The sequence below is a fragment of the Myiozetetes cayanensis genome, unplaced genomic scaffold, assembly GCF_022539395.1.
Source record: "Myiozetetes cayanensis isolate MyiCay16 unplaced genomic scaffold, myiCay2020 scf3, whole genome shotgun sequence".
NCBI classification, from domain to species: Eukaryota; Metazoa; Chordata; class Aves; order Passeriformes; family Tyrannidae; genus Myiozetetes; species Myiozetetes cayanensis.
Window position 1 is genome coordinate 9652994 of NW_026087521.1, and position 23737 is coordinate 9676730.

The following is a 23737-nucleotide window of genomic DNA, read 5'->3' on the forward strand; positions in this document are numbered from 1 at the left end:
TTAACAAATACCTGCCTTAATTTTACTCTTTTTTTACAACAGATAGGTATTTCACTTGTTTAAAATTTCTCACGTCGTCTCTTTCTTCACATCTTCACACTTCTATGATATATCTATCTGTCCACCCTGAATTTTAAAAAAGAGATGAATTTCAAATTAGTTCTGATTGGTACAAGAATTTGAAAGTGAATTATACGAAGCGTAAGGACCCAAGACTACGTGTCACCAAGGTGGTGATACTGATTTACTTCAGTCCTTTGAGACAGAGAATAGTAACTTTAAGTATTAGAAACATTTTTATTCTAGTTCATCTGCAAAGTTCCCCTCGTCACCTCATACTAATGTTATCTAAAAGAACGTGGTGTGAGTGATGGCTGAACTTCAGGTGGAATGATAGTAAGCAAAGTACCATTATTTACTTAAAATTTGGGTGAGGCTCTGAAAAGATTTAGGGAAAGTGGTTACAGCAGGGTTAGAAGGAGCTGGGAGGAACAGGAAATGGCTGGGTCAGAAAGCAGTGAGGGCTGGCTGCTCCCAGAGCTGGGTGGCTGGGGCTAGAGGGGACCGATGGGTGCAGTTCTGTGGGGCTGAGCAGGGCAGGCAGAGCTGAATCCTGGTAACAGCCTCCATTAATGGTTCCAGGTGATGGATGGATGCATAGTGAGCAAAGAGACAAATCTGGGGTCCATCTGGGTGTTGCCATCAGAAGGAAAAGGGAATGAGGCCAGGAAAAGAGATGAGCTGGCACTGAGCTGCGGGGTATGTCCAAGAAAGGGGTCTGTTGGAGGGCAGAGGTCCATCTAGGGTATAGGACAGGGACAGGACTGGAGATAGCTTTTCCTAGACTGTCACTGAGGTGTAGTAGGACACTGAGGGAGCCAGAGTCAGCTGAAACAGAGGTCCTGAGCCTGTGGGAGGGGAAGGGATGCCCTGGGGTTCTGTCCCATGCTGGGCAGGCTCTAGGGAGGCGTTATTCCATCAGGGGATGTCAGCAAATGCTGGGTCCTGACTGCTCTTAACACTTCAGTGTTTATATGGTATATAATTATCTCCTATCCCTATTTTACTGAAGGAGAAAATAATAAAAGTCTACAGCCAGGTTAAAAAGATGTAGTCCTTTTTACATACAATTCCAGTTGAATTGCCAAACAGAATTATGAAGAAAGCCATAACATGTTTTAGCAACATCAGTTTCTAATCTTGCTCATTTTTCTTTATGTGATCTTGTCTTTGAGCATTTTGGTTTTTACTATGACTACTTTTACTATTTATTTCTCAGTTTATACTGCTGAAAATTAATTTAACTAAGTTATGTAAAAATACTAGATAATTAAAGAAGAATTTGGTTTTGGTTTTGCTTGGATTTTTGTTGTTGTTGTTGCTTTGTTGTTTTGTTTTGTTTTGTTTGGTTTTTTTTCCCCTTCTACTGGACTGTTTAGTATTGAAATATTGGAACATCTTCCACAAAAGCATTGGGGATGTAATTGGAATCTGGTTTCCTTTATTTTTATTTGTTCTCTGTTTTTAAAGAACATTTATTTTAGTAGTTTTTTCCTCTGCTTCATTGTACTCAGGAAAATGGCAAAACCAAGAAAAAACTCCTCTACTATCTCTAGGAAAAGGACTGGGTGGTGAAAAGAAGGCACATCCTTTCACTATATTAAAAAAAAAAAAATGATATGAAGTCTTTTTAAATTGCATAATTTGCTGTCAAGTGCTGTATAGGACTCCTTGAAATTAGGCAGCTTGTGGTTGTGACAGTGCAAATGCTCATCCAAGCACCTTTCCCTACTGTGAGATCCCAACCAGCTTAGTCAGAAGTTTTGGTGTGTCTGCATTTCTTTGCATTTTGTGACATAGAATCAAATACCTAATGACTGAAAAAGCCTGTTGTGATCCATGGAGGAAAACACAAATCACTTTTCATTTAGTGCAATTGTTAGGTTCGAGAACGAGAAACATAATAGCAAGATGTTGATACAGCTTTTAAATCTTACTGCTCTTTCTGCATGACTTCCAGCATACCAGTGTAACATATCAATAATTAAGAAGAAAAGTAATTATGCTTTAATTATTTTTGATATGAACCTTTTGCTTGTAGCGATTAACTGGAAAAGTCTTCATCATTTTATGTTAAATAGTAAAATGAATGACATTTTCCAGCTGCTGGCTTGTCTGATGCGACTGAACTGCTTCCGAAATCAGGTGTGCTCATGGAGCTTTGCTTTATTGCTGTGATTGAGTGCAAGACATGCACAAAATGGATGTCAGAGCTGAATAATTAAATTAGGATTCCTTCTGTTCTTTATTAATTAGGTGAGCATGGGATATTTCTTAGAGCATGGTAACTGCTGTACAGGGGTGCTTTCCTTCTGAGACATTAGATACAAAGAAAAAATAATTGAAATTAAAATCTTAACAAAGATTTGCCTTTATAAGAGTTCCATTAAAATAATTAGCAGTCAATATTCCAGGAATATTTGTTTACGTGGGTAAGCCAAAACCATCTGAAAAGAAGACATGGCCTGATGGGTTTTGAACTTCATTACCTTGTGGAAAGGTACTTTTCACATTTAGGAGGAAATGGAGAGATTTTATTGGAAATTTTTCTAATTTCCAAGCAAATTGTTTACAATCAATTATAACATATGGGTGTTTTTTTTCTTTTTGTACGTTATAACTCTGTGGATTTGTGGACACACTTTAAGTGATTGAATAAACTCAATGAAGAATTGATCCAGGCAGGGAAAGAAATCAATGCTTCTAAAAAATTTATTAAGATCATTAACTTTACAGGTCAGTGTCAGCTATGTAAGATGTGATCCAAAGTTTGGATCTGACTTTCATTATTGATATGCGAAAATTCATTTTTCCTGTGTTACACAGTATTATAATACCCTGCAGAAATATCTTAAAATCTTCTTGTATTTTAGCTTTTGGATAGGGATAAATGAGGAAAGAAAGAGATGCATAAAGCTCTCTGCTGCTGCAGTGTAAGGAAAATTGTGCAAAATGTTTTTTCTATTCCAGTGAGATTATTAAAAGGTATTAATGTTATCTGGGTATTTTTGCTTAGTATTTAGATACCGTGACTTTATGTGATATAATCTTCGTGATAAACTATTTTTTTTTTTTTAATAAAGAGAGTTATAGAGGGGAAAATTTCTGGTTTTTTGGAACTTTTTCAACCATTGGATATATTCTCAAAGTGTTCATATGCATATAAATATAAAAACTAGTCTTAAATATTTTCATCTTTCATTTTAAAGCACTTTTTAAAATTAACATGAGGACATAAATTTTGGCTTAATTAATATTCCATACAAAACACTGTTTATCAGACTTAAATCTCTGAATTTTCCATGAAAACTTAAAGAGGAGGATGAAAGAAAAATTGTTTTGATAGTGTTGATTTTATTTTTATTTGGTATAATTTCAGTAGGGAAAATATTTGTTTGCATTTTTTGAATTTTACATTTTATCAACTCATATACCGATTATATTCAATAATTTAATAAAATACTCTGAATGGATCAACAAACAAGTTCAAATTTGTTTGGAACCAAACATATAATGAAATAATGTGGCGGGTTTATGATTGTTTTTTTTTCATGATTTACTGTCAAAATGGACATATTCAAAGGCAAAATTTGACTTCATGGTCTTTAAGATCACAGGAGGATTCCTGAACTTCTAAAAATTGATTGATCCAAATATCAATCCACTCATATATTCTCAAGTTTAATTACCAGCACTGATAATCCATAATTGCTGCAACATTTTGCAAATGCCTACAACATAATTTTTTTCCTGTAATATTATTTGTTGGTTTAATGTCATTAACTGTTATCCAGTTCCAAGGAAGTAGGAGCTTAAATGATGGGTTTAAAACACAGCGTGCAGCCTTTGAATAAAAATTTAAAGATGCTATTCTAATGCAAAAAAAAAAAAAAGGGGTTTTTGTTTGTTTGTTTCAATGGATTTCCAGTAGCTGCAGTGCAAACTTCATGACATTAATTGTGAATAAGGTTGTTAGACTTAAGTTGGATATATTTACCTTATTTTCATGGTATAAGTGGAACCAGAAGTGAGAATAACCTTGTTTTTAGAATAATGGTTGCCATTTTATGACCAGAAAGAAAACAATCTCTTTAAGAATATGTTCTGCATTTCATAAATTGATCATAATTACTTAAATTTAAGAAGTTATAATCCAGTTACTTATAGGCATTAGTTGTTTAATACATTACAAAGTCAGAGGGATTAAGACAGTATAAATTTACTTGTGTAATACTGGCAGTCATAACTTGTAGAGTTCACTTTTGTGAAGTCCATTCTTTATACATTTTGTGTTGCCTGTCTATCTTCTGGTGAAAATGCAAGTGGTAACAGAATTCTCCATTGAGAGTCCTCAACTTCTGTCATGATCTATCAGCAATTTTCCTCATTTTTGTCTCTGCTCAGCACTAATTAGTTTTAGCATCTTCTGATGGACTAAGTGTGGGCTAAATTAATACAAATCTGTATGCAAAAAGTGTTAAAAATATTCTTTTAAAAATAGACATACGCATTTATCCTCAGATTCTAGGTTCTGAACTTTGAGATAATGCAGGTCCAGAGCAATATCCTATGGATTGCTGACCTCAGTGTACTGCTGAGTTTGGAAAAGCCTTGGAATATACCCTCTTCAGCCACTCATGGATCACTGAGAAGCTAGGCTCTTGAGTTTTTACTCCATTGTGATGTCATATGCCCAAAATTTGATTTTTTTAATGTATTTTGTAACCACTGATTACATCATTGCTAAACATGTTTTTATTTGTTGGCCATAATGGATAGAACACAGTGATAATGTAACAAATGCACACGTTTTTGGGGAATAAATTCTATTAAAGGTTTGCCCATCGCTTGGTAAAAATAATTTTCTAAAAGGCTTTTGCAGATTTCTTGGAGTTGGAGGACTGGCATATTTTCTGTATTCAGTTGTCATAGTGCAAGTGGTTCATTACATCCCAGCAGTTCCATAAGTATGAATTCAGAATGCCAATTTCCTGTGAATCTGATGTAAACTCATGTCCCAATTGTTTAACTGGGCTCCTGTACTTTACTGGTCCCAGTATTTACAATCTAGATAGTATACAATCAGTTTAGACAATTTTTTAGGTTTTTTTTTTTTTGGTGGTCTTTCATCAAGTAAAGAAAGTAATGCTGAATAAATTATAATAAGCATACTTTGCTGCTTTAATTAAACTGATCAGATAGTGTGATATAGAGGTTAATTAGCTGCAAACAAATTAATTTCATTTTCCCACCTGGAAACCTGCTTTGTAATCACTGGCATTTTGCCATATAAAAAGAAACCATTCTCAGTTGGGGAAGTTACTGTGATGGCAAGATTAGCAGTTTCCTGAACCTTTTGGAAGAATATATTTACCAAAATTAAAATGGATTTAAAATATTTTTGTCTGTCAGAGTTGTCTCTGTCTTCCTTGCTTTTGACTTAGAGGACTGGAGGAGGAACAGAGAGATGGTTATTTGGATTTCTTTATAGATGTAGCCAGTTCTTATAAATTGGGCAACTCTAGTAAAGTTCCCTTTTCTTTCCTGGTACATGCAAGTACAAAGAATCTTAGATTTTTTTGTCATCCTTTGGGGAGATGGTAAGAATATTGAGGGGGGTTTGGCTGGATTTGTTCTAGAGCTTGTTTTGTCGACTCTAGTGTGTTTCATCTCAGTATGAAATAAATAGTTTGAAACAGGCTCTGGAAAAAAGTTGTGTGCAAAGTGTGTGCAGCAATATTTGCTGCACTGCCTTTCTATCATCTTTTTCCAAAAAAAATCCCTTTCTAGATTTAAGTTAAGTATCATCCTGGCAGTTTAAGTAGTCTAATGGCAGTTTCTTTCAACAATTTTTACAGTGAAAAATATGTGAAGATTGGGGAGTTTTGTTTGACATGGGAAGTTTTTCCTATTTACAATTTCTATGATCAATTCTAGAGATTTGGAGACTCTTTCTAGTGTTTTTTATGCTTCCTTTTGAGGTTGTGCATGCAACCTTAAAATTCTTCATTACTTCTCATTTTTCGAAGTAAATGTATAATATAGCATAATATGGGCACTGAGGCAAAGGGAAAAAAAGGCCTACTTGTTGTACCCTGTGAAAGACAGCAGGGTTTTCTCCTGAGATTTGCATGTGATATATAAAAACTTCTTACTCAGCTTTGCTAATTATGATTTGCACAAGACAAATTAAATCAAGTGTGGTAAATTCAGCATGTAATCAAATATTGTCACGGTGAGGAAAGGAACATGAGACAATGTTCCACTGTCAAGGTCATGCCATTAAGTGAGCCAAGAAATGGATGGGCTGTGGCAGCAAAATCACAGAATCACAGAATATGCTGTTGGAAGGGACCCACAAGGATTGAGTCCAAGTCTTAGCCCTGCAAAGGATTATCCCCAAAAGTCACACCATGTGCCTGAGAGTATCATCCAAATAGTTCTTGAACTTTATCAGGCTTGGTGCTGTGACCACTGCCCTGGGAGTCTGTTCCAGCACCTGATTACCCTTTGGCTGAAGAACCTTTTCCTAATATCCAACATAAACCTCCCTGAAACAACTTCAGGCCATTCCCTTGGGTCCTGTCACTGGTCACCACAGAGAAGAGAACAGTGCCTGCCCTTCTTCTTTCCTTCAAAAGGAAGTTGTAGACTGCAATGAGGTCTCCCCTCAGTCTCCTCTTCTCAAGGCTGAATGGACCAAGTGACCTCAGCTGCTCCTCATACTTCTTGAGCTTCTCCTCAAGGCCCTTCACCATCGTCATTGCCCTCCTTTGGACAGTCTCTAATAGCTTAATATCTTTCTTATATCATGGTGCCCAAAACTGCCCACAGTTTTCAAGGTGAGGCCACCCCAGTGCAGAGCAGAGCAGGAAAATCCCCTCCCTCACCTGGCTGGTGATGCTTTGCCTGTTACCCCCCTAGGACTCCCGGCCCTCCTGGCTGCCAGAACCCTGCTTACTCATATTCAACTTACCATCCGACAGGGACCTCTAGGTCTCTTCTGTGTCACTGCTTTCCAGCTTCTCTTTCCCCAGTCTGTACGTATATCCAGCATCACCTCATCCCAGGTACAGAATCCAACACTTTTCCTTGTTGAACTTCACATAGTTGGTGATTGCTGAGTCCTCTAATATGTTGAGGTTCCTCCTTATGCAAAAAATAAGCTGAGACCTGACCTGGTCACAGTGCTGGTGAGTTGGCAGAGCCCAGCATGGGGTACATGGGATGCTTGTCCCAGGTCCGGGCTGTGGGCAGTGGCTTGGCACCATTTCTGGTTGGTTCCACCTTGATGCTTGGCTCTCCTGACATGTCAGACATCCATATGACCATGTTTCCCTACAGTCTCTGTTACTGGGGAGTTTATAGGCAGGTGTTGCAGGATACCAGTCAAATCAGTTGATGACATTACCATGTTTTTCCATCATCTCATGTGTTCTCTTTCCATTCGTCGATGCACAGCCTGTACCAGGGCTCATTGCACTCTACTGGCACTGCCATGTGTGCCATAGCTCACCACACTCAGCCTCGTGCCCATGGCCTGGCTCTTGTACTTGGTTCTTGATCAAGGCAAGGTCATGATGTGCCTGAGAGCTGTGAGTATTTGGAAGCTCTAATACCATAATATATGCTCTCCTATTTGAAACACATACTTATCCTTACAAGTAAGTGCCTGCCATAAGCCATTAAACTTACCATGATTTGGTAAAGTAACTTATCTCTCAACCTAGAGTACAGTGTTTTTAGGATATGCATTTAAATAGCTTTTGCATTTTTAAAATGCATGTTATCTTAATGTATTTCTTCACAGAATTTTCATGTTTGGGGTTTTTTCAGTATTACTTTAATTGCATGAGTTTCTGAGTTTCAGCTGGATCATTTGCATTAAATGTATTTCACAATCAGTGAAAGTGAGGAAGAAAATGTTATGTTTGCTGTATAAAATGCAATGCTCTAATTCAGAATCCAGAGTTCAGAATATTAATATTATTATATTAATATATAATAACAATTAATTAATAATAATTAATTTTTTCTTAATAGCAAACCCCTATAACTATACTATTCACATATCAAGAGAGAGGAAGGAGAGGGGAAAAGTACGTGAGAGCAGGGCAAATGTCTATTCCATTTTCAGATTGTGACTTAATTCTCCTAATATATTTGAGTGTTATTCATTATTAAATATTCCAAAGACTGGTGTGTTCAGTGATGGGAATTACCTTAAATACAGAGGTGAGAGGCTTTCAGTTTATGGGTCCTGAATTTGTGAAGATACAAAGTAGGGTCCAAACTTCTCAGAAATGTGAAGTCTGAGGTTATTCAAAGGTTATTATTGTAGAAATAGGATAGATACCTTATAGATACCTAGAGAATATCAACGTTGGAATCTCAAATATTTCCAAAGTTTTAGATTCTTTCAAGTTTAGACCTCAGTGAACTCTTTCATGATCTCAGTTTTTAATTCAGATGCCTAAAATCTGACCACCATAAGTACTGCAGTGTTTGGATATAGTCTCAGATCAAAATTCTTCAGAATTGATGTCAAGGGTTTGAAAGTATGTTTTTCATACGGTGTATTTTTGTCTTGCATCTGTATCAGTATATTACACTTATCTGATAATTTATGTGTTTATATTAGGCTTCTATGTTTTAGTCCCACTGTTTAGCAAGCAGATGATTAATAAATAACTAATTTTATTTATCACTCTGTGAATGGATAAATGACCACTGCATGAAAACTGTCTATAAATTTGAAAGTTTGTGGATTGTTAATTTCAGCAAAGGAATAACCTGTAAATGAATGCTGAAAAAGTTGATCTTTTTCAGCATTTAAAAGAAAGAATGTACAGCACCTCTAATGCTCCTTTATGTTATTTCCTGAAATCTTCATATTTTCCTTTCAATTATTAGTCTCAGTGGAAGCATGAGAAAAGCCCTTTACACAAACCTGATGAAAAAGGCTTATCATAAATTACAGTTCAGACCTGGAAAGTTTTAATTAGTGCATGAAATTTAATACTCTGACAAAGCAGTTATTTGTTTTAACTAGGTTTTGGGAAAAAAGTCCAACTCAAGTGACCTGTTTGCCCATATTATGTGTAATATTGGGTCATATTTCTTTATGGGGATGTTATTTAACTGGTTAATATTTGTAATGTTTTTATTTAAAAATATTTGTTTAAATATTATTTCTAAAATTTGTTTCAAGATCATGTTTTAAATGCACTTTCTAACCCATTTCTTACAGCTCATGTACTTGCATGCATACACTGTATTTGTAATTGCAGCTGTTAACTATATTGCCTAGCATTTTGTTCACTTTAAACACAAGTGATAAATCAGTATTTCTACACATGGATACTGAATAAAAAAAAAAGTTTTTAGCTGCTAATCCCCCTATTTTACATGTGTCATTTCATTTATATAAAATTACAGAGCTATAACAAAAGAAATTGTAGTAGTTGCCAACTACTTTCCTTTTTTACTTTATTTGCATAAAGTTATCCTCTTTAGAAATAGATGTAATTTTTTGTGTGGCAGGCCATATTTAGCTTTTTTTTCCTGAAGAGTCTAATTGTGCCTTAAACTGCATGTCAAACTATATAAGGGATTAAACTAAAACTGTCTGGCTTATTTGTCATACAATTTATTAGGCTGGGTTTAAATCTTAAGTACCCCAAAGGTATTAGAATGAACATTTTTTAATGCACTTCTGTATCCAAGGGGACACAACGAAATGTTTTCTAAAATTAAAACAGATGTTTTACTAACACTTAATGATTTTTTTTTTTTTTTTTAGCATTTGTAGGCATTTACACTAATTTCATTTGATCTGTCTATGAAAAGTGAAATGGACCAGTATTATAAATATTTCTCTTGCCACATTCTGAGCAAAAGGACACCCAGTTCTTTCATTAATGTGAATGTCTTTTCCAAATGATTGGGATTAATATGATTTTAAAATGTTCTCAAAATTTATATCTGTAATTCTAAGACTGTATTTTTAAACTAACGCATCAAAATCAGACATATATTTGCAATATGGTTATGTTTCTTTCGAATTTTGATTTCTAACTCTACCTTATTACCTGAAAACCAAAATAATCCTCACTAGTTGCAGATTAACTGCAGTATGGAGGAGCTTTTACACATTGCCTGAGTTTGGGTGCTTTAGCACTTTTTTGGGTAAAAGTCATGGAAAGTATCCTGTTTTAAAAGAAAATCTAAAGAAACACACTGGCTCTGATTTCATATTTTAAAGCATGCACTAATAATTATGCAGTAGTGTATATATATACATATATATATATATATTTACAATATAATCCACTACATTAATCTTAGATTTGCCTCCAGTGGTTCACTGAAGTAAATCTTTGAATTATAGAAATCTTTAGCTAACACTCTTCTGTTTTCTTTTCTGAGGGAATTCATTATCTTCTGACATCTCTGAAATGAATAAAAGTATAATATTTTTTGCTTTCACATTTTTCCTACAATTGCTTTTGAACTGCTACTTTAGGGGGAAAAAGGATAATTGTGATGTCTATCTAAAGTTACATTACATTAATTTCTTAATATATGAAAAGTTGCAGAAAAACAGTTTCTTCATCTCCCTTTTTTTAAAATAATTTATTTGTTTTCTGGTAGTTTGTTATAGTGTTTCATAAAGTTCTAGTATTCATTTCAGGCCTTCAATCTCCCCTGTAGGCCTAACACCATTTTGGGCTCCATCATGGGCACTGGGTTGCATAAAATCACTGTTCGGGAACCCATGGACAGACCTGAGGGTTCATTTAATCTTAACCACAGGTTCAGTGAAAGCAACATTTCTGAACTGACCACATAGGGTGTTTGTGGAAAATCTTAAGACTTAGAGTATTTTTTTTTTCTTTCCTGAATGAAAGGCAAACATCTCTTGTGGCAAAACAGATATTTAAAAAAAAAAAAACACAGATGCAGTCTTTCTAACCAACCAACCAACCAACCAAACAAGACATAACATTTAGAGAGGAGGTTTTCCTACAGACACCATGTGGCAGCAGTGACAAGGAGCTTTCTTTTTGGCACTTGTTAAAGGAGGATGTATAGCTTTTAACAACAAAGTGACATAGATGTATCATTACATTTTAGTATACATTATTATGTGTAGTGTCAGATATGTCTTGTTGTGGTGTAATCCCTTTTTGTTGTTCTTGAAAGAATGTGATTGAACAAAGCATTATTTCCTGTGATGACAAGCCAACTTCAGCTCCATTCACGTAATCCTGAGTTGAGTTTAGGCATTTATTTGTTGAATCAATAGACTATGTCTGTAAAGTTGCTCAGTAGAGAATCAAAACCTGAGTGTAAGTTAGTGTTGGTGTGAGTTCAGATTTCATCTGCAGATGTGTGCTTCTTCAAACCTCTAGACACAGACACTATAGAGACCAGAAACTTTGGATTATATGTAGTGAAATTTAAGAACTTATTAATAGTAGCCAATATGTAGTGTTTCCCATTGGAATTGTTTTATACCCCAAGCTGGAAAACAAACAACTATTGAAATGAAAAGCAATAAAAAGACAGTGGAGCAATCTCACTTCAGCAGATAATCCTAACAATGGAAGTGTGGGAGAAGATTATTAGGATAGAAAAGAAAATAGTAAGAGTCACAAATAAAACATTTATGAGCTGGTCCTTAATGTAATTTTTATATGCCTTACCTAATGCCCTTGTCAGGTACTGAAACTGATTGCTTTGAAAGGGAAATTAAATACAGTGAAAACTACCCTTCACCTTTCCAATTGCATAGATTATGTAAACTCATATGCTGATACTATGCTAAAGTTTCTAATTTATATCTGTAATTGTAAGACCTTATTTTTAAACTAACACATCACAATCAGACATATATTTGCAATGTGGTTATTATATATTTGCAATATGGTCTCATAAAGTCTCTCTTTCTTAAATTCAGCTTCTGGACTGTCTTACTAAATCCCTTTATTCATGACCAGAAGCAATAGTGAATATTTACCCCTTCTCTCTCATAGAATTACTGGATCAAGAACAAAAATAAGTATCTCTGATATTTACATTGTATTTTTGGCTTGATAACCAAGTGTGTAGTATTACCTGGTAGCAAAAGTGTACAACAGTGGGAAAATTCAAATTCTTTGTGTCAAGAAGTTAATAAATAAATAAACTACTCACGTGAGTACCAGCAACAAAGCAATTTGTTCTTGTCAACTAGCAGTGGTTAAATTATGAAAAATTGTCCTCTGAAGACCTGACTGATCCATGAATCTAATTTGTGAACTGTACAGCATTTAGTCTGTTGTAGTACTGTGTTTCTCATTTTTTCTATATTAAGAGTAGTGAGATATGTTAGATGTCAGTGTTAGGTTTTTTTTCATTATATAGGTAATATATCCAGGCAGTGTAATGAAGTACAGGATATGAATAGGCTAACAAAATACCTAATTCATTTGATATGGGGAGGTGTTTATTTTAATTAACTTGTAAATATATCATGTTTCTGAAACATAATTCTTTAATAGCTGACTTTAAAAACACTATTCAGTCCAGTAGAAGTATATAATAAAGCTATACCAGCTTTGAGCAATTTAAACAATAAATAAAACTCTAAAAGACAGGGGAAAATACAATTGTGACAATAAAGAATCATTTTGTTTAAGTAGATAAACACAATTGTATCTGTTGAGGACAGTGTTAAAAATCCTATGTAATAATGATTCTATGACAGGGTGTACTGCTAGGGTAAACATGAGCAATGGGGAGGGGCTGGGAAAATAAACTGATATCTAGATGAGAGTCAGTATGAGAGAGGGCCTAATAGCATTGTGTTTTAAGAAAATGTTACTTTTAAAAATGAAAACCAGTAAACAAAAACAGTGTATCCAGATAGGTATGTCTGTATTGCTTTTCCTGCAGCTCATTTTTCCTCAACAAAACCTTCCAGGGAACAGATTACAGGGGAACTGCCCTAACACAACCTAACATAGGGAATTTTCATGAAAGAAGTGTTTCTTTCCCCTTTCTTCTGAAGTGAAACAACATTTTAATGTTTGCTTTTAAACTAAGCAGATCACTTTATGCTGGAAGCACTTCTGTTAATATTTCTGGTTAGTACCACTCAGAGTTGGATCCTTTGCCTGCTAAAGAATCAGGTGGCATTTTGAAGAGACCAAATTATTTAGAGTCATGTAAAAAGTAAGAGGAACCAATGAAAATAGAATCTTTTGCCTCTTCAAACATACTCTGAGGCTTCCACAGCATTATATGGCCATTTCTTTATAACAATACGGTGAATAAGCAATTACCTTATTAGTCATCATTAGTCTTGAATGATTAAAGGAATTTCCTCCTGGGTCTGCAACACCCTGAGATATGGCTTTGTTGTCCAGCTACTGATACAAAACTAACTGACCTGTGGATAGAACAGCGTCTTGGTGGAAAAGTGCATTTTGAGAGAAAAGCAAAAAGGATGAGTTCATGTTAATAGCATTTACCTCAAATGGCATTTAGCTCATCTCTAATATATTTCATGTCTGACTCTCTAAAAGGTCACAAAGGAGAATAAATGATGTCATTATTTATGGAGTGAGGAAAACGATGGTTTATAAAGATGAAGTGCATTACCTTGTAGTACATGTCATGGCACTTTTTTAGTGCAAGTAATAATTGTCATTGCCTTACCCACTTGAAAAATGATTACTGAAAGCATTCTTTCCTGTTGGTGTTTATAAAAGAGAACACTTTGTTGTGTTCAGCTTTTTCTTTAGATAAGTAAATCAGAAGGTGTTATCATAAACAGAACTGGAAAGATAAATCAGGACAATTTTTGGAGGTCAGCAATGCTCACCTGTTTTCAGGTCACTGCTGGACATGAAGAAATGTAGTTTCTCATTTATTCAAAATCTGTGAAATACTATGTTCATACTATTTAATACAGAAATGCACATAACAATTGTTTGATTTTGTTGAAAAACTGTTGGGCACATTGCAGAAATTCTATTAGGTGGAAAGCTAATACAGCAAACCTAAATCTTCAAGGCTTTTAAATGGTTCAGAAATATTTCAAGGTAAAATGAAACTGTATTCCATAGGAAATACCCCAATTTCCAAACTGCTGAATGAAGCTTCTGACTGATTCTGTAAGGGAAACTAGCAATCTTCTCCTTCTTTGCTTTGCTTGAATTACATGGTGCAGTGTTTCTACAGAGCTGCCAGGATCTGCTCTCCACTACCACAGCCAGACTGCTGTGATGTATTTTCACAGACTGTATTTTCGCCATGGGAGGTGAATAGAACAATAAATGTGTGTGCAACAAATACTTAACCCACTTAGCAATGCCCGTGCATTGCTGTATCTGTTGTCTGCTGGATGTCATGGTGCATAAATCACCTAATTGCACGGGGGGAAGTCTCATGTCTGTAAAAGAAACAACTTATGGAAGTCTTTTATGAGCTCTGGAGTTTGTCCAATGTTATCTGTACTTTTCTAGCTGTGTTTTGAGTGACTTATGTAGCTTCCCAAGGAAGAAGCATTACATGAATGAAGTTAAGCACAAACATGGCAAATACTACATGCAACAGAGAGCAAGCAAAGATCTAAGTCTGTCTTATTTCGAAGAGAAAAGATAAAGAACTGGTTTTTATATCAAAATGTATTTTGCAATAGTACAGAGTATTGTTACTTAAATTTATTCTCTCCTTTCAAACTAACAGAATTACTTTTCTTTCTCTTTCAGAATAATGATATAATCTATTACAATGCAAAAGATGATCAGAATGATGTAAGTAATGTTACATTTAATTTCATTTCATAAATCCCAGATTTATTTGTAAATTAACTTGCAAATTAAGGGATTGAAAATATTAATGAAACTCTAAGACTAGCATTTAAATATTTTGCAGAAGCAAGAAAGCAAAAAACTTAAAAATGTCTCCAAAGTACCCTCAAGAGCCAGATAATATTTTATGTTCTAATTTTCAGTGTCTGTCTCCTTTCATGCAGCTTGGGCTACTGGTCAGTCAGAATATGTGCTGGGAGAATAAAGATACACACAGCAGTATTATTTACTTTTTGAAATGTAATAAGACTATAATTACAGGTCTGGAGAATCAAAATGATAAATGTAAATAATTTCCTCTGGAAGGAGGCATTTTCTGGCCTTATTTTCCAATCTCATAATATGTTGTTCTGTCTTCTATGTAAGAAATATTTTATATGAGGAGAAGGCAGATGTAAAATGTTACTGAACAATTATTTTCATGCAGTCACAAGATTTAAACTAAATGTGTGATACTTCATATCCTGGTTTACTAAAACTCTTACTTTAAGAGGTTTGAAGTCTCCTATCTGCTGTTACCTGTTAAAAAATCTTTATATCTTCTGGGGAGGATAGAAATTATCCTCACCTTCACTTGAGCTAATACAACTGCTTGTCTTCATTATAGATTTAATTTATAAAACCGTAGAAAAAAATGTTTTAAATGTATTAATCAGAATTGCCAGCATGCTTCATTTGCACTTTTTAATCAAGTATTCTTTAGAGATTGATGGCATCACTATTATAATTGATGCTTCTGCTGTAAGGCAATTAAAGAAGGTACATAGATCATGTCAAGCAGAACTATTATATATGCTTATATAGAGTTATGAGTACTTGAATCCAAATACAACAAACCAGACTGTCCTGGGTTTTAAGATTTGCATGCTTTAAGTAAACTCCGTTAAAAGTAACCTAAATTTGAAAGATATTTGTCTGTTCTCATTTAAGTCACTGGATTGGCAGGTGCTGATCACTTCTGGAAACAGAATTGCAATGCTGAAACATTGAGTTCATCCAGGTCTCATGTATGAAAACACTTCAGACTCTTCTCCCCTGTTCCTGCTTTAAATCAAGAGATTTTAAGAGAATCATTAATTTCTGGAGCAGTGGTTAGTAAGACTGCTTTTACCATCCATTCTTTTCTGCCTCTAAGTCCATATTTTTTCCTCTTCCATGCTGTGAGCCTTTATTTCATCATGGGAAATGATATTATATTTCTTTTTCAGTACAATTAAGAATAATTAGCAGGAGAAATTTATTTTTTTTAAATTAGACATTAGAAGGTAGTCCCTGTGGGTACCTCTGGAGAGCTGTTCAGTTTGTTCTGAGACAGATGTCTGAGGTCAGGTGAATCTAGATGTGTGTTTTTCTCTGTTGACCAGTTCCTATTACAGACTCTTTTAGATCTTAACTTTTGGATGTAGAAGAAATTAATCTCACTGGTCCTCCCTGCCAGTTTTTATTTGTCTCCACTCATCCTTTTAAAATTACAACTTATCAGAACAGCAATCCTCTTAAACTTGATTTTGTGTGTTTTTCTGTATATTCTGCAGTACAGTTTGCTTTCCTTTTTCCTTTTTACATACCACATTCAGGAGATCCTTCTCTCATTTTTCTTCTACTGTTTCAGTGGGCCTTTTTGAATCTAATCACTGTGTTTTCTTGGACTTAAAAAACAAACAAGAATACGAAGGTCAATCATTCTTTGGCCTTTGGATTTCTCAGTCTCAGATACAATGATCAGTTTGTAACCCCGTAGTCCATCAATCAGTAATAGACCTTTTGTACTCCTTATCCTACAACAGCAATTAGATTCTACTTATTTCCCCTCCCCAATGCTGCATGTAATGTGTGAGCACTTCACGATAATTAATGAGTTTTATTGTCACAACAAGGTAGGAGGCATTATATTCTCATTTTTCATATCTCATAGGAAGATAATGGCCAAACCTGTAATTTAATACAGGTCTCTCAGGTTTTCATTCACTGTCCTTTTCCAAGAACCCTTTCAGTTTGATCTATTGCAGCCTGTGCTGTGCACTTTAATTTGCAGGTGTCGATTTCTTATTGTATTGGGACAAATGCTGCAGAGCTTTTATTGGACAACTGAGTGGTAGCACATTAAGATGCTCTTTCCCATTAGTTTTCATATTGCTTTGCCTGTTTTCTCTTCTTGTCCTTTGTACCATCACCCTATTTATAGAAATTTTTGCTGCTCAGTTCTTTCCTCTTCTTTGTACTAGTCTCCATTTTATTTCCAAGGATTCCACATCTTTTTTATAGATTTCTTTTAAATCATTTTTTCTTTCTGTTTCCCTGCATTGAAGTAATCCACCTCTCCACTATATGTACTGAGTTGCTCAATTGCCTAAATTTTCATTTATTCTTAATTCCTTCCTTAATGTTTCTCTCATCTCCTCTTTGCATCTTGCTCCTTTTCCAAATGTTTTAGTATAATTTCTTGTCGTGTTCTTATAAACTCTTTCCTGCACAAGCTACATGAACCTAAAGAAAGTAAGATTGAAAATTTTCAGTGATATAACTGAAAGGACTAAGTATTACAAATAAAGAAATGTTTCTTTAATGTGAAACCAGCCACACCACACTGGAAGTCTGCAGTTCCCCTGTCGGTCTTACTCCCTAGGCTTTAATTGGGAGCAGCTAGTTTTATCTTTTAAAACTGATAAGCTGACTGTGCCAAATGGTTTAAGAATTATTCCTAATGCAGTGATGCTCTGTTATTTTGGAATAATTTTTAAAATATTATCTCCTTTTGAGCTTAACCTGCAGCATAAAGGCAGCTATCAAGTTAGGGCATTATAAATAATGATGAAAATATCTACATCAAGTTTAAAACTGTTGTAAAATTAAGAAAGGATAATTAGACAAACAGTGAATGTAAATATTTAAAAAGAAATCCTGGCATGTTTTAACAAACATTTTAGAAAATAATTCCCACCCTCCAAACTTTTTTTTTCCCCCTGTGTGAAGTTATGCTCAAAGTAAATACTGGGCAGCAGTGAGCATAGAACAGAATGGTTATCTAAGAGGCATGCTCCTGGAAGTGGCAGTGGAAGTTTATTGAGTATGTGCTTGTACCCTTACACAAGTCTTACCTTTTCCGCTAATTTGTAGTGTCAAGGGTTGCAAAATTTGCTTTTATGTGCAGCTACGATTAATTTAGAAAAAAAGAAGTCTGTTGATGAATTATCACAGATTTACTTGAAACCAGATCTGATCCTTCTCCAAATTTGATCTAAGAAATGATGTCTGGTTATTTTTTTAGCTCTGTCCAGCAGAATTCAGGAGTTTTCAGGCTTTTCATCCTCATAGCATACACTGAAAAATGGTAGAATGATTTAATTTATACAAGTATAGTATTTTATGCATTTTGTAGCTGTACCTCAGAAAAGAGAAGTTTCCTCTAGAAGGCAATGTCTCAAGAGCTGCATGTTGGGTCAGGAGGAACCCTTGAGGGGGAAGAGGCATCTGAATATGGTCAGTTTTGAGGAGAGTCTGGAGCTGAGGCAGGGCGGATGAGGGATTCCAGTGATCAAGTCTCAAAGGTAACAGGTATAAAGAGACTTTTCAGGAGACTGGAAGGGTGATGCCAGGTTCTGCAAGTCCAACAGCTGCCAGTTGCTGGATTGAAAAGTGAGACTGAATATAATGACCTGCCCTGGCACTACAGAGAAAGCTGTGACGGGGATTGCTTTTACATGTCATCTGACAGATACAGGTATCCTCTAGCTTTTCAAGGTTTTTTTAACCTTACTCTGATAAAACATACCTTTGGAAAGCACCCTTTTGTCTGCATACATAAGAGTAGTTTTATCTCAGTGCTTTCACTGGGTGCCAGCATACAAATAAAATCAATATCCCACCATCTGGGTTTAGCTACCAGTGGATTTCAAAGTATCAGGTTTTTTTCTGAGCTAAAGCTACTGACTTTTCAACATTTCATAGAGAGTGAAGGATAGGCATTTCCATTGAGAAATTTGTCTCAAATAATTTAGAATGAGCTGAAGTGCTAAACTGTAGAGAATCCAACCCCCTTTTACAATCGGGCAGCCTACCAAGACTAACTTCCTGAGCTTCCTTAGGTCTCTTATTCCCTCTGCTCTCATTGTATGACAATCAAGACGGTTTGACATTACACTCACAATTAGGATGTGTTGTGTTTCTTTTCATCTTCTCTTTGTCCTTTGATACTTCAATGCTGAAAAAATTGTTAAAATGAGTCATAAAGAATTTACCCCAGCTATTCTTACTTATGATGAGTAAAGGGGCAGAGTATATGCCATGGAGATTGGAATGTGTAGTTAGATAACTTGACAGCAACTGTGATTTGCAGTCGCTCGCAATCCAGAAGGTGCCAACCAGTAGCTGTTGCACATACAGTATATTTCTTCAGGGCTTATTTTTATTGTTGCTATTCTTCATGTAGGTAAGTTGCAGCTATTTTTAGTTTTATTTTTTTCTCTGTCTGAACTTACCAGGTTTTTTCAGCAGGTCAGGATATTTATATATATTTACATACCTAGTTCACATATTTTCTGTTTAATGTTGCATCTCTTGATGGTATATAATAGATTTATGCATGTGAAAATTTCACTGGAAAACATCATTTAGCTCTGATTTAGACAAAATTTTGTATGTTCTTGGAGAACCGTGACACTGAAATGGGCTAATGACAAAACTTGTAAATAGACTGAAATACTGGTTGACTGATATTTGGTAGAGATATTTTGAATTTGAACTGTTTGAGGAGTTGGTCTGCATCTGTGCCACTTGTTCTGATTCTTAGCAATATGACATAGATTCTATTGAGGTTTTGTTTGTTTTGGTTTCTCAATCTAATGGGTATTAGCTACACAGACAGATTACCTATTCTAACCCTTTCTTTTATATAGATAAAGGAGACATTTTGAGAGGGTAGTTTTCTCTTAGACTTACCTAGCTACAGGAGAGAGAGAAGATTTTTGCTAGTATAAATTATATCATTCATTATGAAAGACTGTCAGAGTATGACTGTTGGTGCACTCTTATAAAGAACATTTTTAAAGCTTTAGAGAAGTTTCATCAGAACACAAATTTCTAATCTGTAATAAATGTCATATTTTTCAACTACGTTTTCATTTTGATTAAAATATTAACCTAGATCTTTTGCTACTGGAATGTAGTGCTTAGAATTAATAATTAAGTCTATAATAAACCTAAAATTTTATGAAACCAGGAGGGAAAAACTGATATATTCCCATAGATTCCCTAACTTATTTCCATTTTCGGAAAGAACTTCATAGTAGTTGTACTTTCTGATTCCTGAGGGTATTCCACTGTCTCTGTCCCCTGCTTCTCAAATATGCAACAAGTTCCTAAATGTCTTTCTTTTAAGTTACTATATTCTAGATATCATAGGACATACTTGACTTTGATAGATATGTTTAAAATTTTCATTTTAATTAATATGTTTTAAAATGAACTGCCATTTAAAGGTCGATCCATACTTTATCCTTTTTTTTTTTTTTTTAATGTAACAATTTGATTATACTTTAAGGGATTATTTCTCTTGCACTGCAGTGTATAATAAAAATAATGTTTATGGCCAAAATATGCGCTTCTTGCTGTAGTGAGGATTCTGTTATAGAAGTGAATTTTGTTATAAGATAACAAAAAGCATTTTATTTTTATGTTTTTATTTTTCATCTCCTTTTCATCCTTTTTCTTTCAATACAAGAGGACATATTGTTATTCATTCTAGTAATTTCATGATACTTTGACTTCCAGATCTTTTAGGAAAATGCATATTCCAGTGCTCTTGCTGTGCCCATTTCTCTCTCACATCAGGAATCCTATTTTATCTAACAGTGATCACACTGGATACTGTTCTTTGTAAAATAAGCATTGCAGCTGATAGCGAGGGCATGATTGACGTTGTCTGCTTTAGTACCAAGACTTTTTGCATTGTTTACTGAGGAATGTGTGCCTTTATCAAGTATCACTGGGAAACATGTCGGTTCTTTCCATTTCGAGGCATTATAGGTAAGCTTGAGTCCAACCCATAGAGAGAAAAGGCATTCCTTTGAGCTTCCTATTGAAATTATAATGATCTGTTGCCACAGGGAGCAGGGGTTCTAGCTTTTTTCCTTCTTTTTTTTTTTTTTTTTTTTTTTTTTTTGGTATTATGATTAAAAAACTAGGTGTCAGGTTTATATTCCTTTATTCAAATTTGTGCAAGTCCTCCCTTTTCCCAAATGAATATATGTTGAAGCTTGCAATGAAAAATACATGATAATGAAATAAATGACTGCCCCAAAGGTATCTCCTACCTGTGAAACAGAGTTATGAAATAATAATGGCAAGAGTGATAACTGTAGTTGTCAGTGTCCTAAAAAAGATGAGAATGTTCTTAATGCACAGAATCCTACCTTGAAGGCAAATTTGCACAAAAGAGCAGTGCTTGAAGTCTCCCCATGGAGGCTAAGTTTATGCCACATCAAAGATCAGAATTCAGCCCCAAAGCTAGTGATTCATCAGTTTAATGGAAAATTTCTTGCTTCAGGGTATTTCCTACTAATATCAAACGCATGAGTGATAACATTTGCAGTGAATGCAGTGTAATTGTTTATTGGTAAATAAAAGCAACACCAAAAGCTGAACTTGTCACAGGATGTTTACAGCAATGGAAGCATTGATTTTTAGGAAGCACTTTGTTGCCTGATTACAGATACCGATGTTGTGTGAGTGTTCTGGTATGTTGTACAAGTGTCTTGACATATCATCTTGAAACGTGTGGGTCACACATAGATTTTTAAGTGGTACAAAACAAAAGGAATGGCTCGACCTGATGTTTTCACATGACTGATCGAAGGTGGAAATAGGCTTTGAAAATTGCAAGTCATATCAAGAATCCTGGAATGGAGCACTTCCAATATTTCAATAAGAGTTAATATTTAGGCTCAAAATGTGTAAATCACCAAAATCTTCAAGGCATGTTTTCAAGTTTAAGGTAAAAAAAACTAACAGAGGCAATGCGCTGGTGGGTGTATCCCCTGTGATTCTATTGATTTGCTGCTTGTGCATATGTCAGATTGAACAAATGACCAAAGGAGGCCTTCCTCATAAGTATGACTGAAGTAAGAGGTAAATATTATAAATACAAAATTTGCTTCAATATTCAATTTATATATGGAGCAAAGGAGACACTCTGGAATCCCCATTCTGGAAAGCGTATACAATTATTTTTATTGATTGAAGATTAATATATAGTTTTGCTTGCCTCACATGAAATGCTGCTTAATTCAGAGGACATAATATCATATTGTCTTTCCTGGAGATACCTTCTGAGTGGTTTATGACTCCAAATACATTGCCAGATAGGAAATAATCAATGCATTGCACTGTTTTGGAATTTTCAGGGAGTTCCCTGTAGTGTAGGTGATCTTACCTGTTCCTGCACTGCCCCTGACTGCAAATAAGAGCATTGCTGAACTGACCTAGGTAATCTGCACAGGGGCAGATCACTTTCCTTGGCCTTTGTATACCCAATATATACCCAGTTCTGTACCCATTCTCAGTATGTTCTGTCCCAGTTGTTTTCTGGAGAACAGATGGGAAAAAAATAGATTGAAGAGGACAGCCAGATCTAATATCATCAACATTTAATTTATACATGTTTGTAAATGGTGATCGGTCTATTCTGTGAAATTTAAGGCCTGCTTATTGTATCTAGTGTTACCCTTTCCTCAAATTCTCCTAATTAACACCTCTGGCTTCCAGTACGTGCCATAAGTATGGTAAAGCAGCAGAGCTTCAGAATTCAATGCTCTCGTTTCATGCAAGGTCATTTACTGTGTAGTTCTGCCCCTGAGTCATGCCTTGAGTAGTGTTGAGTAGGAGGCAGTTTGGGATTCAGCTTCACAGGATCACAGAATATTTGGAGTTGGAAGGGACTTAGCTCTTAAGTGAGTGGCTTGTACAGGAATTGAACCCACGACCTTGGCATTATTACCACAATGCTCTAACCAAGTAAGCTGATCTCAGAAGCATTTCACAGGATCTTGGGATTTTTTTGGTTGGAATAGACCTTAAAGATCATCTTGTTCCAACCCTGCTACCATGGACGGGGACACTTTTCATTAGGCCACATTGCTCGAAGCTCCATCCAACTTGGCCTTGATCACTTTCACGGATGGAGCATCCATAACTTCTCTGAGTAACCTGATCCAGTTTCTTGCCCATGTGGCTGTGAAAGGCCATTTGTTCTTCTACTTCTGTCATGAGACTTGAAACCTTCCATGGGTTTTAGAGCTGGTATGTGAGAAGGTGTGTTAAAGGTATTCTTACTCCTCTCTTTATGGTGTTGCAAATAAGTTTTAATTCAGTGGAAAATCACACTGTCCAAATCTAAAAGCATTTGAACTCAGCTTCAGCTGACCTTTTACGTAAACATTTTATTTTGCTGACTTTTTAAAAATTCTTTCAAAATCTATAAGTTGACCTGTTTCTTCTCCTTTTCGTTTGCATTTTCTTTTTGTTCGTTTGTGTGTTTCTTTGTTTTCTTCAGATGTGCTTCTTTTCTTGGGCAGAATATCCTTCTGGAATTTCCCTTAGTCTCTGTGAATGCTATTCTTCTAATTTATTTCATTGTTAGGATTTCTCCATATCAGCATTTTAAAAAACATGTAAATAGTTTTACATAGTGTTATGGCAGTTTACTTAAATTATTGTATGGTATTTAGTCTGCAGGGAATTTCAGTGGTCCATAGGTCAGTGCATGGTTTGGTGTTACCTGCAGTTCTTATCTACCTGGATACAGCTGCCATTTCATTAGC

General features: G+C 35.1%; 1 protein-coding gene across 5 annotated transcripts in view; it reads left to right on the forward strand.

The window, feature by feature from the left end:
* The window catches only part of CACNA2D1 (calcium voltage-gated channel auxiliary subunit alpha2delta 1), an 843568-nt gene that overhangs the window by 193755 nt on the left and 626076 nt on the right, over positions 1 to 23737 (forward strand). For all 5 annotated transcript variants that reach the window (XR_007630104.1, XM_050325466.1, XM_050325463.1 and 2 more), the window contains exon 5: positions 14820 to 14864. Coding sequence is in view for 4 of the 5 variants with exons in the window: in XM_050325466.1 (XP_050181423.1) it covers positions 14820 to 14864 (45 nt within the window). In the remaining variant the exon portion in view is untranslated. The remainder of the gene's footprint in view (positions 1 to 14819; positions 14865 to 23737) is intronic.